This window comes from Acanthaster planci, linkage group LG07 (genome assembly GCF_054643075.1).
Source record: "Acanthaster planci isolate LZ-2023a linkage group LG07, COTS_SCS, whole genome shotgun sequence".
In the NCBI taxonomy this organism is placed as follows: Eukaryota; Metazoa; Echinodermata; class Asteroidea; order Valvatida; family Acanthasteridae; genus Acanthaster; species Acanthaster planci.
This window is the reverse complement of record NC_141783.1, coordinates 12,644,665-12,666,473: the sequence shown is the minus strand read 5'-3', so window position 1 is coordinate 12,666,473 and position 21,809 is coordinate 12,644,665. Positions and strand designations below refer to the sequence as shown.

At 40.1% G+C, this 21,809-nt stretch overlaps 2 protein-coding genes across 14 annotated transcripts in view; one reads left to right on the top strand and one right to left on the bottom strand.

Annotated features, from left to right (window-relative positions):
* Positions 1 to 21,809, top strand: part of LOC110981791 (uncharacterized) — a 169,160-nt gene that overhangs the window by 116,356 nt on the left and 30,995 nt on the right. Inside the window, exon 3 of the mRNA XM_087138851.1 lies at positions 13,625 to 13,695. The gene's annotated coding sequence lies outside the window, so the exon portion shown is untranslated. The remainder of the gene's footprint in view (positions 1 to 13,624; positions 13,696 to 21,809) is intronic.
* LOC110981799 (uncharacterized) lies at positions 458 to 20,336 on the bottom strand. 13 transcript variants are annotated; one of them, XR_015425851.1, is made up of 9 exons: positions 20,029 to 20,336; positions 18,381 to 18,583; positions 16,754 to 17,364; positions 15,596 to 15,713; positions 13,342 to 13,395; positions 13,093 to 13,143; positions 10,981 to 12,320; positions 968 to 1,051; positions 458 to 839 (listed from the first exon to the last, which is right to left on the bottom strand). XR_015425851.1 is itself a non-coding variant. In XM_087138863.1 (8 exons), coding segments are annotated over exons 3-8 (399 nt in total). In that variant the 5' UTR covers positions 17,273 to 17,364; positions 18,381 to 18,583; positions 20,029 to 20,336; the 3' UTR covers positions 9,461 to 12,257. The 13 variants fall into 13 exon arrangements, 12 of the variants coding, with proteins under 12 accessions (XP_086994989.1, XP_086994991.1, XP_086994984.1 ...); XM_087138863.1 differs by lacking the exons at positions 458 to 839; positions 968 to 1,051 and having other exon boundaries at positions 9,461 to 12,320; positions 16,754 to 16,864; positions 17,271 to 17,364; XM_087138865.1 differs by lacking the exons at positions 458 to 839; positions 968 to 1,051 and having other exon boundaries at positions 9,461 to 12,320; positions 16,781 to 16,864; positions 17,271 to 17,364.

The window sequence follows — 21,809 nt, the reverse complement described above, 5'->3', positions numbered from 1 at the left end:
TTATACTTTAGATTATTAGCATTGATACAAATCATAGAAAGGTATTCAGTGGTCTTATTTCTTGTTTTTTCATACTTTTGTTTAAACTCGTAGCTCTTAAAGTATCGAGACTCGTTTGTTATCCTCACCTCTGAGGGATTCTCACCGGGTTTTCTCTCCGGTTCGCGTACTTTGTTAGCTGAACATTTTAGAAGGTTTGTCTGAAATACAAAAGAGATAACAAACGTTAGTGAACATATATGTTGTTTTTTAATACATGGGGAGGGAGAGAAGAGGCTTGAGCTAAATCAAAAGATGCTACTTGCTACTACACCCTGTATACAGCCTTGTCAGGTTTCAAATTGTTTCATTCTTTCTTTCTTCTTAATTCCTACTTGCAGGCCTAATTATGCCCATTGTGTTGCAATCAGGGCCCATTCTTGTATGTGTGGCTTGTTCAGTAGGTTCTCAATTTACCTGTCTTCATCAGCTAGCCACTTCTGGGGAAGTGCCTTAAATGTAAATTTCATGAATTACCCAGAATTTGCACTTTTTATCATCCCGGCTGATTTTTAATTTCTGTGTTTTATGTTTAGCTTATTTGGGCACGTTGTTTGCCTTATCTTTCTTCGCTGTTGCCACAGGATACAGGTTTGCACAAATCTATAATGTAATGTCTGGATGTACATGTATTTCTCATCAGGGGATTTCCAGAAATTTTTGTAACCTTACAGCACGTCATATTGGTGGTATTTATTAACCACTTACAGCCGAGTGTGCCCATATATGGACACATTCTTCTAATCCACACAGCCGGTTGGCCGTCGCCCAGCCCGCCCATTGTTTGTCGTTCCTAAGGGCTGAGGACAAACAAAGAAGCCGTTATGTAACATAGACATAACAATGGTGACAAGTATGTTGGATACGAATGTCAAAGTCAAAATCATAAAGCACTGCCCGCAGCTTGTTAATCAAGGGGCTGTTTTACCCGGCGACAAGTGGTTACATCCATGCATTCACTCGAGATCATTGCTATATTTCATCGCAGTCATACTTCCTGGTGCTGATAAACCTGTGGTGATGAAAACAACATGGCGCACGATCTAGTGGTTTAATTGAAATAGAGATGTGGACTTGAAGCCCTGGCTTTTACTCCGTTCCATTCCACCCCCAATGTTTTCCCAACTGATAAAGGAGGTCCCCGAAAACACGAGTGCTTAATTGGTATTTGGTATGGTATTTATTTAATTAAGGAATAAAAGGCAGACACTAGAAAACAAATTCCCATGCATAAAGGTAGATGTGTTGATGTTACAAAATACAATAAACACCCCCAGCCCTCATCTCAAATACCATTGTAGAAGTCAAATTGAAAGCCAAGAGCTTTCAGGCTCGAACAGTATTGACAGTATGCAATGTAATCACTGCATTTGCCGGTTTGTTGTGGTTTTCTCTTTGTCGTCTTGGAAACACTTATTCTGTTTGGATTCCCCCCTTGAAACATCTTTTATACGTGAACCTGTTGATGAAATCGGAATCCGAAATGAATCTGTTGAAATTAGAGAGCAATAAACAACAACCGTCAAGAAACGTTAAGTTGTAACTTTAAATGAAAGGATAGCTCTTTTCATAATCAATTTACTTGAGACTGTGTACTGCAGATTTTCAGTAATGACTGACAAATGATTTTGTATTGAGAGAGGGGGTCATTCCACTGTCCCCCACAAATTTTTTATTGTTGGAAGGGAGGAAAACTGTGTAATTACAGAAGCATTTACATGTAGTATCGGCCCCACAGAAAGACCATAAAAGGTTACATACGTGGATGTAAAAGCAAACTCTTTGGATCTGCCTTTGAGTTAAGCATTTAATTTTAGATAATTAGAAGTGAGACGTCATACCATGATGCATAATATACATTGTACACTGTACAGTTGTTGGCTGCTGTGTAGGGGTACATGTATATGGCATTTGTACCCCCCCCCCCCGTGTACTAAATCATGGACCCCTTCGCAAATGGGAGATCATTATCGACCATGATAAAATTATTAATTGGCCAGAAGCCAATTAGAAGTTGGGTTGGTTCTTTTCTCTTTCGAGGTTAAAACTTTGAGCAGAAAGGAAAAATTGCCGTGTTGTCACTTTTGTCTCAACCTAAGAAGGAGCAACCACCTTCCCCTTCCTCCTCCGATAAACACCCCCATGGCTTAGGAATGATTTGTTACTCTTGACATGATGAAATTTTAAATGATACGTAGATGAGATAAAGTTCATTATGATGGATTATGTAATTAACTCAATGGAGTAGCTATAGTGTCTAATGGTGGCTGTAAACTATGTCTTCCCTTCAGTATTGTGACGGGAGAATAAACCATTCTTTTTTCTGTAATTACAAAGAAAGAAAGAATGGTGTTAGGAAACTCATTTTGCTGACTTTGCATATATGAACATAATAATTATTATGGCTTGGTAGAGTTTTGAAGTGAGGTGGCACTGTCCTAACGAATGGTTGCTTCGGCCCATCGGAAGGTCATTATCATTGAGTTGTGGTGCTCAAAGAATGGACATTGATATGTGTTGCATGCAACATAAGTGGGCTGCCCAGATTTCAGTGCCTGACGCATTAATATTGTGGCGGTTTCCCCTCCGTAGTCCGCAAACCCTTGGCTCGCCGGGCCACTCAGCCCGGTTGCGGCGCTGCTCGCACGTGATTTGGCCAGGGCCTGGATCCGTTTGGGTGGAAATATACCGCCCGTTACACCAAGGACAAGGGATGCTGATCAAAATGGCATGCCCGGCAAAGATATGTGTGATACCGTCTACTTCTAGCAGGTTTATTCACTTCCACTCACTTCCTCAATGCATGAGGTACCCTAACAAACTGATGCTAAACATTTGCAAACAGCAAGGAGGGGGCTTGAGGACCCATCGCACACCCCCTTGCCCTGCCGAGATGCACTGTCGCAAAATTAAGTAATAGTACAATACCGGTTCATGTACTCACATGAATTAATTACAACATCCCGTCAGTACCCAATCCTTGTGCACAATCCAAGATGAACTAACAGTTTGGTCGCAATCGTGCACACATTAACTAAATCCCGGTGCCAAAGTTGTGTTAGTCGATCCAATCTGAACTCCTCGGCAGCTCGGCTTAGACTGACCAATTTTTCCCTTTCTGACATTATTTAATTCCCTCCCCTGTTTCCCACAGTCGTGAAAACACCATCTTAGCACAAAGATGCAAAACAATGGTCCACAATACCCATTTCAACCTTTCTTCCATTTACTAATTTTTATCACACTCCGGATATTGTCAAACTCTCCCCCCTTTTTCCATCATGGCAGTCTTATTAGTTCAGTTTCCCACTTTCTACAACATAATTCACTCACTAAAAACACCTTGTCAATCCCCTGACAGTTACCCCGCTGCCATTCCTCTAGAGTTTAAAGGGTCACCAGACATTCGCGTTACAATGTGATGAATAAATTCCTTCTGACTGAGGCGTGCAAACACACCAGTATTTTTGTCTGCTTATAAACTGTATTATATCCACTCATCTGAAGTAAATACCTGTATGTCCTTGTATGTGTCTACATACATGTACATATACATTTCCTGACCAAGTGGTTCACATCACATCCAGCTTATGTTACAGAGCACCCAGTTTCATTTGAATTGGCACAAAATGCACAGCTATTTAGATCTGTTATGACTTTGTGGGTATATCTGTCTAATGTCTCTCTGCATTGTTCTAGAGGGTACTGAGAATGGAGTCGGTAATATCCAGGAAGTTAAACAGTACACCTATTGATGGCTTTGTGGTGGTATAAAACCAGCTTCCATCACTGATCCGTGCAGCATTTTATCTGCCTCGAGGGGGATCAAAAGAGGGCGCAATTTGACAAGTACCTGAGGCTCATTTGGTAGAACTACAGTGCTCTGGATTATGTACGAGTGTAAAAATACAGGTGTTGCAGTCACATCACGATCAACACAATGTACATTCCTCATAAAAGCATGGCTCCTGTCAACCCATGAGGGGTGTTTCTCCTCGAGGCAGATATTTCCCTCTGCTTTCTCACCTCGAGAAAATAGAATGCTTCGTGGATCATCTCAGACGGCCACTTATATCTGTCCAACACCACGAGATGAAACATTCAATATTTGTTTTAGGACACATTTTTCACAGATTCTACTTGATTGAAGAGATAACTGAAAAATTCAATCCAAATGAAAGGTGCATCTATTTGAATAAGAAATTCTGTTTGAAAATTTGTACCCAGTTCTTTGGTGCTAACACTTTGAAATGGGCGTGACACGCACACCAGTTCGTATCACACAATGTCGCTGATCATGAATATACATGTATGTTCCTTTAGTGTCTTGTAGCAATTTGATTACAACAGGTTTATTTCTTTTGGCTGTGCACCGTGAGAGAGCAAAACTATTGAAAACCAAGTGACTGGCTATCGGCCTATCAAGATGTAGAATCTGCGAGTGAAATATCATAAATTTAAATTTCATTAAGGATTTCTGTGCGCTGAGCTTTCAGAATCCAGCAGCAGTGAAATATGGTGAATTTCCAACTTGTAAAGTTGAATTAAAGTCTCACCAAAAACCCTGACTGTAATGTTTTTTACATTTTTTACAAGTTACTGCCTGTTTTGGATTTTGGTTCCCGGTTCAGCAGGGTTGAGGTTATAAAGCTGTAGTATTACAAGGTAGGCAAAATAAGGAGGCAGTTATGAGCAAGTATTTGGAAAGAAGTGTGTGGGTCTCTTTTATATCTTGTTGGAGTGTTGCTATTAAAAGTAACAGCAGAGGAGGCATTGTGTATTTTAATGCATATACACACACATTATGTGTGAACCCAAAAGTTGTTTCGTGGACAAGTGGTTTTTAACAAAATGTACAGTTCAGCTTTGGCAGTATTTTTAGAGGTCAAATAGAGCCAAGCATTTTTACCATTAAATATTCAGAGTTTGCCACATGGAACAAGCCATCATATGATGATAATTCTTAGGAAGTTGACTAATTGGAAAAGCAAAGCATTGATTCCCTTAAAGAAAAATGCAAAGGATGTATCAACTACTAAGGGAATTTGTAAAGAACTCTGTAAAGGTAAATTGTTTGAATTCAACAGTGGCTTTAGGCGGCTTTGCAAAAAGGTTGAACCGCGGTTTGACCGAAGTCACCGCGGTTTGTCCAATCCTTAGTTACAAGCTGACGACCGCGGTGTCCTGCTCACTTTACATATCAGAGCAACTGACTAACAAAGCCCCTATTGTTATTGAAATACGTGCGGACCGCGGTGATCGCGGTCGGTGCCACAGAGGAATTAGCAACTGACTGCGGCCACCGCGGTGACATTCCAAAGCTGTCTAGGTACTTTTCAGGAAGCCGGCATACCGACTCCAATATTTCTCGGGCATTTTGAAGGGGGAAAAACGCGCACATTGTATGTCACTGTTTCGCTCCCAAGAACATACTTTTGCTCGGGCTGCGTTGTTTGTGTTGTTGGTTTGCAGTTCTGGGAAATGATCTCCGTAACGTATACGTGAAGTAGTATTTTTGGTTGAGACTTGTGAGTGATGAAAAATGCAAAATGCCAACAAAGTTTGGATAACGTTAATAAGAATCTCATGTAATAAACTGAAGTTTTAAATTTCAGAGCTTCCTGCACGAAAAAGTGCATTTGACAGTTTATGATTTATAGGGTAAATATCTGGATGAGCCGTGTTGATGACTGGAGTCGCATTTCTATTTCTTTTTGTGACTAAATGTGAGGCACGACTTGACTTGAAAAAATATTACTTGCGACTCCCGACTTGACTTAAATTTGACATGTTGACTTCAACACTTTTGTACATGTATTGAACACAACCATTATGTACAGTACGTTCAACTAAAAAGTCAAGGGCTGGGTTACGTACATGTATATATCGAGCCAGACGTCCTGCTATATTTACATGACACAAAAAGTATTCGCGCTCTTTTTTATCTGCAAAAATTGATGAACACATTTCAACACTGATGAATTTCGTTGTGTTTTTCTTAATGTCAACTTTACTTAGAATTTGCGTTTTTGTAAAAAGTAAAAACCGGCCTCAACGTTAGCATGTTGCCAAACGTTTTTATCCCTTCTGAAATCTATAAAGGCTATGCATGGAAGTGCTTTTGTCCACTCACAAAAGCTTGACGATGTTGCGTGAGAGAAACAGGTGGGCCTATTTATGGAATGTCAGCAGTGGTGTATTTTTTTATATTTCCTTACCAGGGGAATTCCTGCAATCTTTGGCAGCCTTTCACGATGATCATTGATTTTGTTTGAAGTCACAGCAACTTGAATGAAATGACTTTCAGTTTGAAGGAGATGACAAAAATATTACTTTTTCAAGTATTGCCTTTTTTTGTCTGGTAAACTTCAATGCTTCAGCTGGAAAAATAAAACATGCGATGATGCCATAATTATAACACATCATATTTAGCATTAGTAAACATTTTACCAAGGGCCTAAGTGTCAATTTATGGGAATAATCTTTGCTAATGTTGTGACATTACTTTTTTCCCTGATTTTGGGAGAAATATACATCTTGCCAAATGTACCACAAATAGAATCTGACATGTAGTATTTTTGTTGAGAATTCTGAATGATGTCCACTCATTAGTGACAGAGTTATGTTAAAAGAATACCCCAGGTCAACAGTTTTCCCTAACTTGACACTTTAATGCATGCACACTGTATGTACATGTATTTTACAGGGTACCTGCTGTTGTGTGAATGTACATGGAGATCATACTTCCTGGTGCTGATAAACCTGTGGTGATGAAAGTAACATGGTGCACTGTCTAGTGGTTTAATTGAAATAGAGATGTGGACTTAAAGCCCTGGCTTTGACTCCCTTCCACCCCCAATGTTCTCCCAACTACTCAAGGCAGTCCCCAAAATCATGAGCTCTTAATTTGGTTTTTTTTGGGCCAAGTTCCCAGTTGAATAAAACCATCTTGCAAGTGACCTTCCAAAATTGTTTCTATCTCAAATTGGGCAATACCTTGTACCCTGTGTTCATTTCAGTGTTTGGCAGAGGGGATAGCATGCACTGTTGTATAATAGCTTCTGTATACACCGCGTGTGCGCTACATGTGCAGACACATATACTGTGGTTAGGAGTCATTTACACACGGAAACCCGTTGGAAATTTTGTGAGAACATTGGGATCCGATCATCCTCTCATCCAGAAAATAGCCAATTAGGAGCCGCAGAATGTTGACCAATGTCAAAGACGGTTTGGAGTGGCAACCATCTAATCAGAGATTGTTTTCTGTGTTACTTGGCAAGGCCTGGCCAGAAGCCAATTAGAAGTTGGGTTGGTTCTTTTCTCTTTCGAGGTTAAAACTTTGGGCAGAAAGGAAAAATTGCCGTGTTGTCACTTTTGTCTCAGCCTAAGAAGGAGCAACAGCTTCAGTCGGATTCTGCTACAAAGTTTTCCTACCACCTTCTCCTTCCTCCTCCGATAAACACCCCCATGGCTTAAAAATGATTTGTTACTCTTGACATGATGAAATTTTAAATAATACGTAGATGAGATAAAGTTCATTATGATGGATTATGTAATTAACTCAATGGAGTAGCTATAGTGTCTAATGGTGGCTGTAAACTATGTCTTCCCTTGAGTAGTGTGACTGGGGAGAATAAACCATTCTTTCTTCTGTGATTACAAGGAAAGAAAGAATGGTGTCAGGAAACTCATTTTGCTGACTTTGCATATATGTACATAATAATTATTACGGCTTGGTGGAGTTTTGAAGTGTTGTGGCACCGTCCTATCGAATTGTTGCTTTGGCCTATCATAAGGTCATTGTTATTGAGTTGTGATGCTCCAAGTCAAATGGTGCTCGGAGCTGTTAGCGCTCTTTGGCCTTGGTAGAAGTTTTAAACAGTGAATAATGATGAACATGGCATTCCAGGTCAAATAGTGCTTGGAACTATGGGCACTTTGAGCCTTTGTGGGTACTCAAAAAATTAACATACAATGGATGCTCCGAGTTAAGTGGTGCTTGAAGCTGTGTTTCTGGGCCTTAGTGGGTGCTCAAAGAATGGATATTGATATGTGTCGCATGCAAGATGGCTGCCCAGATTTCAGTGCCTGACGCATTAATATGATGAACAAATTCCTTCTGGCTGAGGCATACAGACACACCAGTATTTTTGTTGCCATATGTTTCATGTTGTCTGCTTATAAACTGTATTATATCCACTCATCTGAAGTACATACATGTATGTCCTTGTATGGGTCTACATATATATACATTTCCTGACCAAGTGGTTCACGTCACATCCAGCTTATGTTACAGAGCACCCAGTTTCATTTGAATTGGCACAAAATGCACAGCTATTTAGATGTGTTATGACTTTGTAGGTATATCTGTCTAATGTCTCTCTGCATTGTTCTAGAGGGTACTGAGAATGGAGTCGGTAATATCCAGGAAGTTAAACAGTACACCTATTGATGGCTTTGTGGTGGTATAAAACCAGCTTCCATCACTGATCCATGCAGCATTTTATCTGCCTCGAGGGGGATCAAAAGAGGGCGCAATTTGACAAGTACCTGAGGCTCATTTGGTAGAACTACAGTGCTCTGGATTATGTACGAGTGTAAAAATACAGGTGTTGCAGTCACATCACGATCAACACAATGTACATTCCTCATAAAAGCATGGCTCCTGTCAACCCATGAGGGGTGTTTCTCCTCCAGGCAGATATTTCCCTCTGCTTTCTCACCTCGAGAAAATAGAATGCTTCGTGGATCATCTCAGACGGCCACTTATATCTGTCCAACACCACGAGATGAAACATTCAATATTTGTTATAGGACACATTTTTCACAGATTCTACTTGATTGAAGAGATAACTAAAAAATTCAATCCAAATGAAAGATGCATCTATTTGAATAAGAAATTCTGTTGGAAATTTTGTACCCAGTTCTTTGGTGCTAACACTTTGAAATGGGCGTGACACGCACACCAGTTCGCATCACACAATGTCGCTGATCATGCATATGTGTTCTTATACTGTGTTGTAGCACTTTGATTACCACAGGTTTAGTTCTTTTGACTGTGCACTGTGAGATAGCAAAACTATTGAAAACCAAGTGACTGGCTAGCGGCCTATCAAGATGTAGAATCTGCGAGTGAAATATCACAAAATTAAATTTTATCAAGGATTTCTCATGTACGCTGAGCTTTCCGAATCCAGCAGCAGTGAAATATGGTGAAATTCCAACTTGTAAAGTTGAATTAAAGTCTCACCAAAAACCCTGACTGTAATGTTTTTTATCACTGATTCAGTTGAAGACTGCTTGAATAATCCCAAGTTACTGCCTGTTTTGGATTTTGGTTTCCGGTTCAGCAGGGTTGAGGTTATAAAGCTGTAGTATTACAATGTAGGCAAAATAAGGAGGCAGTTGAGAGCAAGTATTTGGAAAGAAGTGTGTGGGGCTGTTTTATTCTTTCATTTATTTATTGTCCACCACTTATTCATTATTCATTTGACTGCTTAGTAACTGTTACATGAGATATTGGAATTATATTGGAATGCTGTTTCTCAAGTAATATTTGTAATTCAAGATACAGGTTTTAATATTCTGTTCTTTTCAAAATTGAGGATTGTGTAACATCCCTTGGTTTGTTTACTTGCATAGATGCACACAGTCACTTGGAATGCCAAAAGCCCTACACATTTTTTAAAAGTTTTAGCAGTACAATAGAAAGTTATTACTAAATAATTTGGGCACAGTGCAGTCCATAACTGAACTGAATACTTTTACGTAGTCAACAGGAATAGAATGATAGTGGGTGAGCATTCTTAATGTCAAAACCTTTTTTGTTTTAAACCTGATGAGATTAACTGATGCTTAAAGTGTCCTGTGAAACTTTGCACTGCAATGTATCAACAGCCCTATCACATTTGTAAAAGTTATTTGAAAGCCAAGCATTTTGATTGCACAACAAGATCTGTTGGTCTTTATCCTTCTTGGAGTCTTCCATTCTTCAGTTCAGTCCATTTGGTCATAGCATGTTATGGATTTGGTAAAGGGAATGTGACATTCATAGGGAACCTGTACATTTTCACTTCCCGATGTACGTAGATGTCACTGATACAGAGACTGAGATCTGTAACAAATTTACTACATGTCACTCAGAATACCTAGAGTAGCAGGTGGTGTTTTAAAGTGACACATTGCCTTTGAATTCCATAATGAAAACAAAACAGATACCATGCCAACTCAGTAGAAAAGGAGCATTAGTAGACTGTATTTGAAGTGGTTGCTAATTTTGTTAAGTTCATTTACATTGTGACTGTGCAATTTCAGATAACGTGCAGTCAGATGTCAGCATTAGCATGCATGCACAGTACACAAGGTTCATGTACATGTGCATGTTTTCTGACTTGTTTTTATCATCACTAACTGCACAGTCAACATCCATGCATCTAAAGGCACTGTACAAGATGAAACTATGCATTAATTTTTAACAATCAAAATGCTAAATTTTTCAACCACATTAATGGAAGTTTCACACCGTAAGAGTAATGAAAAGTTCCTCTTTAATCTGCTATAATGCATAAATTGGCAACTACTTTTGTGTACAGGTGGAAATGTATGATTCAGCGAACATCTTAGTTTTAAGACAAAGGAATTACCATTGGTTTATTATATTGTGAAAGAATCCCAGCAAAAGCATTGGTTTTAGTGTTAACTATACATGTACATCTTGGAATCAGCCGTTGAGCAGGAAACAGGCCCTGCAGCATGAACCTCAACTTTCATGGGTCATCAAGCCTCATGGAATGCTTGTGCATGTCATCGTGTCTGGTCTCGACCAGGACAACCCTGGACAGTACATACAATGTAATCATCCCAGCACAAGAACCTCTCTCACTGGATTTTGACGAATCTGAAAGATTTACTTTATTGCAACAATGTATTCTCACCTACCTTTACGTACCGGTAGTCACTGATTCCAACATGCATGGTGTGCCAATTTGTGTCCTGTGAGAGCATTCTGTCAAACTTAACAAATCTCTCATGGCAGTTAGGCAGACTAATAACAATCAATTAAAAACAGCCTGCAGCTCTGCTTTGGTGTATGATAGCATCAGTCCCTGTCAATTTGTTTGGGACTTGTCACGAAAAAGAAACAGCAGAAATGGACCAGTCTGCCACCTACAATCATGTCTCTCCTAAATCCAAACTCACTTGTTATATCAGTTTTACTCTGCAACAGTGGCTCAGGTTTCACGTTTGAAGAAGTCTAAAACCACATTGCATGGATCTTTGGTCCTTTTCAGTGATGTATCTCACCCTGGCTTTTAAGTACAACACATGAAAGACCTCGGGCACTACGTATGTGTATGTTAGAGTTTCCAACACTGGGTATACGTAGGTATACTTCCTTGCAAACTTCCTTAACCCTAACCCTCCTCAATCCTCCAACAGGTGAAGGATTGAGGAGGGTTAGGGTTAAACTTAAAATAAGAAAAACTCCTCATTCTCAGTTAATTATTTTGTCAATTGTACAACTTCTTTCCGTAAGATCCCCCCTTCCCCCTACCTGAAAATAGCGTAACTAACCAGTTATCATTTCAGTAATAAATTGTGAGTTTGGGTTACTCTCAAGGCCACATGGTTTAACCCTGAAGCTAAAGCATCACCTTTTATTTATTCCTTCAAAGAAAACCTGCAAAAACAATAGAAGTAAAAATATAAAAATGGTAAAACAAAGACTGGAAGTAAGTATAATGATTCCTCTAAAAACATTGCAGTGAACAAGTACCAATTTGTACATTTGTACATATCCAGATGCAGTTAATAGGACTATCAGTTTGTATCAGCTGTTCCAAAACCTCCAAAGAAAACCTTCGAAGAATGAGGGTGTAGCGGTCGAAGTACCTTCACGTTGGCTTGGGAGTGCTGCGAATTAAACCGAATGGCCCATGGAAAAACTGGGTGATAGGGGCACAGGTGTGTTCAGAACTATTTCTCAGGGGCCTGGGAGTTTGCAGGTGACCTCCAAATGGAACAGCTGAAGACTTTGACTGGTCACTGCAAATCTACAATTTACTAACCATCTCTGTAGTATTCACTTGTCGTTTTGTCTTCGGTAGTCGCTGCATTCTTCAGAGATCTTGTAAAGGGAGAATTCTTAGAGTATGTTTCTGCATTTCCGTTTGTTTTGATTTCCTCTTGTTCAAAAAGTACCTGGTTCATTGCACTTAGACAATACTTGCATATACGTGTGTGTGGTCTTGGTCAAACGTCAGGTGCGGGTGGTGCTCCTTTGGAATAAAATGGAGTTAAGTTTAGTAATTAAAGCTGATCCTTGTCCCATGTGTATCACCCTGTACAGGCTATAGACTAATCCGATTAGACGCCATAACTGCGGTAGCACCGCACTCGCACACATTCTTCAGCTTGACGCGCACGAGCATTTGACAAATTACGACACCCAATTGGTGGAAGAGGCATGTAACGAGCGCGTACCACCTGTCCACGAGCGTTGTGCCACCGCAGTAATGGCTTCTAATTCTGGTGGTAGAATTACACTATATAAAGCTAAATCTGAAGATCTGGGTTTAGTGTGATCACGATGGATTCAGAGTTCTCTCCCCTTGAAAAAATGTGATTAAAACTGGCTGCGGAAACACAACTGCATGGACACGTGTGTTCCCAACTGTAGTTATGGGTACATTGACGCTTGATATTTCACCTATTTTCTGGAGACCAAAAACATGATGGCGACAAAAAAATAAATTGTCATAGATATTTACAAATTATTCTCCATTCAGACGTTTATTTCTTGACAGATTCCTTTTGACGCAAAAAGTAAGCTCAGTCAAGAGGTTGCAGTCGTTTAAGTTGCAATAATGAACGTTTGACCTTTTCCTTCTTTCCCCCCTCCCAGAACATCTTTTCTTCCGAGTATTGGAGCAGTTTCGCACATTGTATGATCAAATACATATATGATCAAATACATGTCCAAGTTGCAGTTAATGGAGGATAGAGAACATCTTGTTTATAGCTGTATCAAACATTATTCCACATTCTTACCTGAAGTGCATGCATCTTCTTGGATCTCTCAACGTCATCTTTTTCAGTGAACTGTGTTAATTTAGGAAGAGTTGAAAAATGGCGTTGGATTATCCTGTGCAAATTTTAGAAACCTTTAAAAGTACATTTAGCTTTGAGTGTACATCTAAACATTTAAACACGGTCCATGTTGGTTCAAATGAGTGTTGATCCTGTAGAATTGTAGATCCGTGAGTAAAGTTACAACAATGAATGTGTGGCAATTCTTACCACCAAAAGCTTGAGTGGCTCAACGAGGACAGTCATATCATTATCCTCTGAGCACTGTGTGAAGGAAAGAGGAGAGATTGATAATAAAAACCACAGCAGTGTACTAGTAGTTTTAGTTGGCAAACTTGGCATTGTGCAGCCATGAGGGCACAAGGCATTCCTTCACTGGTTCCCTGTGCTGCACATTGCTCTCATTTGGAGGTTTCAGGAGCACAAGTTTGCAACACGTGCCCTTTAAAAGCAGCTAAGCACTAGTGAGCATCATTCTCTTTTCAATTGGCAGGAAGCTGTCCCACCTCATTGCCAGTCAGCCGCAACTACGTTGCTGTGGGTGGAGTCACATACTCCGTGCAGGTCAGGTCCATTTTTTTATTCATAAAAGTTTATCCCAATGAATAGTAGTGAGATTCTGTACAGTCTCAATTCCAGACTTAAGAGGCCTATAGACTTTTTCCAGTGATATCACAATTGTGCTGGACCTACAATGTGTTGTGATGGTAATGATTGCATAGTGTTGTGATGGTAATCTACCTATTTGAGATAAACTAGTCAAGCATACAGCTTTCGCACATGTGCTAGAACGTGGTTGAAGCTGCCCGTAGGAATATATGCGATCACTGTGGCCAAGGCAGACCACCCGTGGTGGTTATGTTGATACATTTAGTCGTGTGGGTGAAAAAGGTCTATAGAGTGAAGTGAACAATAAATTAATAAATAAATGAATAAAAGTGAATATGTCATTGGCACAGTGTTGTGTGTATAGTGCGAGAACAAGCGTGGGAACCAACATACGCGTACGTATTCCATTCGTCTGAACTTCACATCCTAGTTCACAGTGGCGTTATGCTTTGGTAGTCTATCTGCCTCGAGTAGAAGCACCCCCTCATGGGTTGAAAAGAGCCACATTGTTCAGGAATGTTCATTTTTTTTTGGGTAGCTTTGCAACTGTAACGCGCATTTCCTATTCTATCGTGAAACAGCGCAGTTCAGTTCCATTCGAAGGAGGCTCTGTTGCTAAGGAAATTGCGCCATCTCTTAGTCAAGCTCAGGGTTTATAGGTACGGGAATCATGAGGCACCTCGTAAGCAGATCCACGGGGTGGGTCTGCTAGGGTGGAATGTTCAGTCTTTTGTGCCGAGCCCAGTTCTTTTGTTCCGGTTTTGAGCTCTTCCAGCTTGGAGTATAATGCCTATGTACATGTACTCCAAAATGGGTCCCTCAGCATCAAGTGGTTAACCCCTTTTTATGAGGATTTTTTTCTCAAGAGGTTCACACTAGTTACATAAGGCAAGTAAGCGTGCATGTATAATATAAGTGCATTTCTCAACCTCAGTTCTGGTGTAAGGTCCCTTCCCTCCCAGGCCCCCTGTCTTATGTTTGTATGAGGTGTGAGTGAGTGTTTATCTGCCATTTAGTGGTGTGCTTTGGTTATAGCAGCATAAACTTCCACCAGAATAGATCAGCGTTTCTGGCCCTCAAGCAACACTGCACACTGCCATTGGCCGAGACTGACTTGAGAAGTCGTCAGGGGGCAGAACCTTTAAAACGCAATGATAAATAACAGATTTATTGGGCACAAATCCCAGGAAGCATTGAAATACATATTGCATGTACATGAAAATCACAACTAAAAATCCACTTATATATAACAGGTTTGAGTGGTTAAGACATCTGCACTAGTAAGCAGGAGGTCGTGGGTTCGAGTCCCACCCGAGTAAGCTTGTGAGTTTTTTTTTTCGCAAGCTCTCGGACAAGCACTGAGCATACAGTGCTTATTAATATACGTTGGGTAAGGGCAAACCTGTTATGTATAATTAACATCTCCCCAACGCAAAAATACATCTTAAAAATCCACTGAAGAACAAAACAGTTTTTACTAAAAGAGAACATGACAGTGGTGTATCCAGGGGAGAGGGGAAAAGTTTCCACCACATATTTTTCTTTCTTCTTTGTAAAATTTATCTATCAAATATTTATTTACGTTTCTCAAATAGTAGCACCAAAACCCTAAGAAAACACCACCGAGAGATAAAGCAAGGATGTTGAGACCACGAGTAAGGCTTGTGGTATTTATTTCTTCACCATCATCATGTTGAATAAGCCCAAAGTCCACACACTTTGAATCCCCCTCCACACCGAAAGCTGGATACAACACTGGAACATAAACTGGATTTGAAAAGATGCATCAGTTAAACATAACATAGAGAGTATTGACTGTTTGCAATGAATGCCAGTTACAAAGGACGATATGTACCTGGACTTGTAATACTGTAAAGATGTACAGGTACCTGGACTGGGAAGCACCGTCCTTTCTTTTGTTCTTCACATTGGTCACTGTGTGGTGCACTCCTTTTTCTTTTGGTACCTTTTTGCTACAGGTTAAGGAGAACAGATAGATAAACTTGTTGACCCTAAAGAGTGGCAAATCCCAAATTTACAACGGGGGGGGGAGGACATGCACCAAATGGAGGGAACCCAAACTTCAAAATGAGAAATGATTTGTAGAGAATATTCTGTATGTAAAAATTAATTAAAGACCACTTGAGATCCAAAGAAAAGAGGGGACAGGTGTCAGGAAACATAGGCCCACCTTCTTTTGCAAAATGCTTTCATCATAATTATCACTTGATGTCCACATACATGTATCTTAACATTAAGATCTGCAGTGACCGACTACAGTATGTCAGAATGAAGTTTTCACACAAGGGTGGAAAATGTTCAGTTTTTAATAATTTTTTTTTCATGATTTAAAACTTAAAACAAATTTCTTAGTTTTTCTAAGAGAGGGACCATTTTGGGGTTCTCAGCATGGTGTACGAAGTAGATTTAATGTTTAGCTTTTAATTGCTAACCATTGGCAGTGATTTCTTGTAATGGTAATGTTTGTAATCTGAGCTGCCTATCACCTAACGGTAATGGAGCAATTTTCAAAGGGGCTGCGATGAGACCATCATGCATTTGGCATAAATACATCTATCCATTAAGCCCCACCTCACTGTGTTCCGACCAAGAGTGAGAGACTGTACCATTGTGCCCAGTCAAGAAAAGGTGTGGGGGCTGTGCCCTAGTCCCCTGTCCCCTTTGCTTCCCCCTCCCCCCCCCCTTGCTGAGATCTGCATCCAGAGTATAGCCACGTGGCAGGGGATTATAAGGGCTCACTTTGCCCCTGTTATGCTAGGAATGCATCAACAACTACACGTCATTCACATTTTTTGACAAATGTTCATTGACATGATGCACTTGCAAGGGGGCAGTTGAAAGTTGCAGTAGTGTTTTTTTTTTCATTTTTTTCCCCCCAGAAGGTGTTCCACGTCTGAAGTTTGTAATTCTGCATTGGACACACACTGGTGCATTTAACTACCGTGTTTAAGAAAATACAATGTAGAATCAAGAATGATGCTCATGCACGTACACGTCGGTGTCAGATGTGCAACTGTACCTGAGCGGGGCTGCTGCCAGTACAAAGCTTCTTTGCTTCATAGTTGCCGTTGTCACCACTATGTGTCCATTTTGTTGCCTTCCCCTGTGGGAGAAAAGAAAAATATTACCCATGGTATACCTACATGTATTAGATGCATGCACCATTTGTGTATTCTTTTTAATAAATGTAACACACTGTACATGATGTACATTCATGTACATGAACACAAGGAGTATAGCAGGTAAGGTGTGAACATGAAATGTGTACACTGTACATGCACACGCATACATGTGCATACGCATGTGTGCATTCTTTCTTTTTGCTTTTTTTTTTAACTGATTGGCCTCTGCAATATGGGTCCTGATGTACAACAAAATATCAGGTTATAAGAGATCCACACAGTTTCATTTTAAGTTCAAGACCAGTTTCAAAAATTCTTGTACCCTAATATTAGAGGACTTTTGAGGGGCAAGTCAACCGCTAATTCACAGTTTTTACATTCACGTACATGTAGTTAAATTGATTCTATGATTAAGAAAACTTGCACTTTCCTGCGGTAAGCGCCCCTGATGTGATGTACCAATACAACATTCTTCATCCCGCTGTAAACAATCAAACAGCAAAGTCAAAATGGCAGACTGTTGTGACTTAAATTTTGAATTCCTAAGGTGCAGTGATATACATATACATGTAACTGAAAAGCACATGAATATGCATCATAGACTTTGAACATAGACCTCTTCTGTACATGTACACCAGGGTATGTGACCATATGATGAGCCATTTCATAGCACTGCTTAAGTGAAATATTTGTTTAAGCATGAAAAAACTTGCTTGACAAACCAGGTTACCAGCTAAAACTTCCTATGATATATAGTGTTTTGGAGTGGTATTTACCTGTGCGTTGGTTATCATGACAACACACAGAGTTTGAACTGGTAACCTTTGTTTATTAAGCAAGTGTTGTTTTTTTTGCACTTGAGCAAATTCTGTGCTTAAGCAGCTCTATGAAATTGGCCCTTGGCATAATGGCATATGATGGAAGGCAGTAATGTTGGATAGTTCCTGAAACACATGAAGAAAGTGAAGTAAGTTCATATGAATGAGCCAGAAACTTATTTTAAAAAAGCAGCAGCACCATTGGGGATCAAAGCCTGCACACGAGTCTGCATTGGGTCGTGCCAATAGGGCAGGCTTTGCACAAACATATCTGAAAGACCTCAGACACACTTCATTTTGGGCATGCGCCAATGGATTACTGAATGGGCTAATTCTTACAAATGGGTCATTAGGGAGACATTTTGTGGTAAATTCTTCGACCTTAGGGAGACATCGGTCATTAGGGAGACATGTCTCCCTAATGCTCCAACTACCAGAAGGAGGCCAAATTTTATTGTCCAAATTTTGAGAGATGATAGATTAGGGTCTAAAATGAAAACAGACAAAGTTTGATTCAGATCAGATTAGGGCATATTTAATTTTGGGACAGTAACGTTTGTGCACATTCTTATGGGAATGTCCCCCAAGTGACCCATTTTTGGTAAATTGTATTAATGCTGTTATTAAAAATAATAATTTTTGATTTGAAGTCATAACTAGTACATGCACAAGTATTTACCTCTACTTTGTTCTCGTCCTTAAGTAAAAGGTGATTGGCCATTGCTGGAGGTAAATCACATTAAAGAATATTGCGCAGAGGTGAAACGTTGTTGCTATCATTCAATATGATAACTTGTAGGGCCTCAGCATCAGACAGCTTGTTGTCTCTCTGTATCCACCTGCCTCTCCCTATGATTGGTGATAGGCACTTCACAAAGCAAGCTGCAGTACAGTAGTGGTGAAATGCCACACCCAATGTCACAATGTTATTTTAGCTGTACTTTAAACAGTGTTTTTGAGGTCTTGGTCTCAGTCTTGGTCTCGGCCTACAAGAGTCTCGGTCTCGGGAGGGTCGGTCTCGGTCTCAGTCTCTGTCTCGGTATCGAACTGCAAAAGTCTCGGTCTCGAAGTTCTGGTCTCGGTCTTGAAAGACCTGGTCTCGGTCTTGGTCTTGGTCTCGAATGCCTTGGTCTCGGTCTCGGACATAAAGGTCTCGACTACAACAATGACTTTAAACACTCTTGAGAGAGTAGTGCCAAGTAAAAAAAACAGACTGTGATATACCTGCAGCAGGTTTCATGAAACATTAAGCAATAGCGAAAATTTAGAATCATCCATTTTTCAACCTTGTCACATGAGTGCAAACTTTTCTCTGACTCCACCTCCCCCAAAAATGCACATGAAAATGGTTGACAGTGGAGATGTATGAATTTGTATGCCCATATTAATATGTGCTTGATAAAATGTGCCAACTAGGTTTCGTCCAGCTGTGGCGGCTTGAAATTATGTTCATGTCTATGGTGGTGGCTTGCTGCAAATGCTGGTGTTTGCTTATACATGTACTTCAAGTTGAAGCCACATGGCTGGTCCAAACAAAGCGAGTTGGGTACATGTATAAGTGCGGCAGCAACTTCCGGTTTGTCAGAAAAAAAGGAAGTGACCTGTGATCATTGTACATACATGAACACTCTTAGAAAACATTGAAAAAAAAAGGATGATCCCCAAGTTTTACATGTCAGGAAAATAAGCGACTGTTAGTCCATGACTTGTGCAAAAAATATGGTCTACCTTAAGCAATCATTTGAGATACAACAAGCGAAGATTACCTACACTGAAATTTCAAGAACTTTCATTGCTCAACCTACTCTGCTTTACATGAGAAATCCTCAGCCATGGGTTTTGAGAGAATATACTAAACCTGTTTGGCTGTGAGAGAACTTCCAAGACTTGCTCTCTTGTTCCGACAAAGAAAATATGAAAATGCTTTTAATTAAAATGGCAGGCAGGGCAAATTGGATGACCATCTAGTGATATAGCAATATTTCTCGGGAGCAGCCTCTTAAAGGCTGTGATCGTCCTGGTCAAAGATACTCAATATGAATAACATGTTGTGCAGCTGTGGAACTTTTAAAATTTGAAATCAAGCATACATGTAAGTGCATATTGTGGCTTCAAGGCTTATGCATGGTGTAGGACGATTGCAGGTTTTGTGAAACCGACTGCGACAATATCATCTCCATCCCTATGATTTTTTGGGGGGCTTATAGTCTCGAATCATGAGGAACTATTTTCTTAACTGTAGCTGCTCGAAATTTGCACAATGGAGCTGAAGAGTACATTTACATGCATAAAATTCCCTGCAAGAGAGCAAAGTCTTCCACACATACCTCAGAAATAGAAGGAACTCCTTCGGCGCCTGCCAGATCAAGTGATGAACTCCTGAAAGCCTGAAGTTTGCTCTGTGTCTGTTTGCTGGATTCAACTCTGCCAGCTCTCCGTTCGCCCATTCATAAAATGCAAGCTCTCATACATGTACCGGTAATGGGTTATTCTGGAAAACTGCCAACTGACTGGGAAAACTAAGGTACTGACAGATGACGTGTTGCGTTATGGAACAGCCAGTAATAATGTATGAGACAGAACACACTGACCACTGCAAAAGAAAATCAAATGAATGCCATTGGGGGCATTCACTATCTCCAGTTATTGGTTGCATTATTGGCATACAATAACATTATGTTTGGATTGTTCCATTTGGAGGGAGGGGGGAAGAAATGAGAGCATTGTGCATTTCGTTTTGTTACTATTTAGCATAAAAAGTCCCAGGCCAAGTTTATAGTGGCCCGTAACATTGTTCCATCAATAATGTAGTGAGTTCAGGCTGGGTTATATTCGTACACATGAATAACGGTGAGTGCTTCCCCTCTTCATCTCCCAAGAATTCTTTTCCATTGGGAAAAAAATTGCTCTATTCCTTCATGAAAGCAATTGCCAATTTAAACGAAGCTTCCCTGGAAGATGAAGTTGGACGGAAATTCTATGTAGTCATCATGACGCGAAAGGGATCACATGAGATAGCACCACCTACCAGTAGCTTCAATTGTTTAAAGCTAAACGAACACATCTATCAGGGGTGAGATTGACCAATGAAAATAGCTAAAAGCAGCTAAAAAAAAAGCATAAAGAAGCTAAACTGTGAAAATCTCCTATACCTTTGTACACTGCCAGTGAGAAAAAAGCTGAAATCCAAGACAAAAAAGTTGAAATCAGCTGAATAGCTGAGAAATCTCACCCCTGATCTGTAGAAACATAACACGTGGAGGGATCAGGGAGGGCATGTTATGCCTTTTGCGTCATGATGACTGCATAGAATCTCCATCAAACTTCATTTTCCAGGGAAGCTTCGTTTAATTTGGTGATTCTATTACATTATCGTTCTACACTTCAGTGATCACAGGAGACTTTACAGCAAAAGATGTGTGAGAGAGAATAAGAGTCACAATTCATTATCATTTATTTAGCATTCAAACACCTGTTAACAAAGGTATTATTTTTTTATATGGGTTTAGAACTTGGCAAACATACTTTGCGATGACCATCCTGCTGTGTTTAAAATATGATCCATGGGTGCCATACCAATTGCTTTGCTTGGCTTTTAGGTAGTCACTGCTGCCACTCTGTGTGGTTTGAATTGGGCAGTGTCAATTCCAGATTGCTGCATAATGTCTCAGCCATCTGCTGATACATGTATTTGATAAGGCGTAGTGTTTATATAACTAATGTGGGGATCCTCATTTTGTGTATTAATTACCCTCGATGTTGACTTTGAGGGGGCACACTTTCAAACGTGGCTTCTCCTGTCCACCAGGAGTGAATGCGGACGGGCCGAAACAGTTCAGTAATTTACTCTGTCTTTCACTCTTTCCAAATAGCATGATATAAGTGGTAAATTATCTGCTTGTTGAATGACTAGAGAATCAGCTGGGATTGATGATTACCATTTAGTTGAATAGGTTTGGGTTTTTATGGATAGAACTTTTCCGTTCGAGATCATGTGCGCGAGAATTGTCTACACAGCTAATTATGCGTGTTTAAAGTGCGCTGAGTGCATGCGGGCTAGTGGAAAGTTCCAGTGACCTTTTGGTCGCATCCACGTGCATGTATAGTG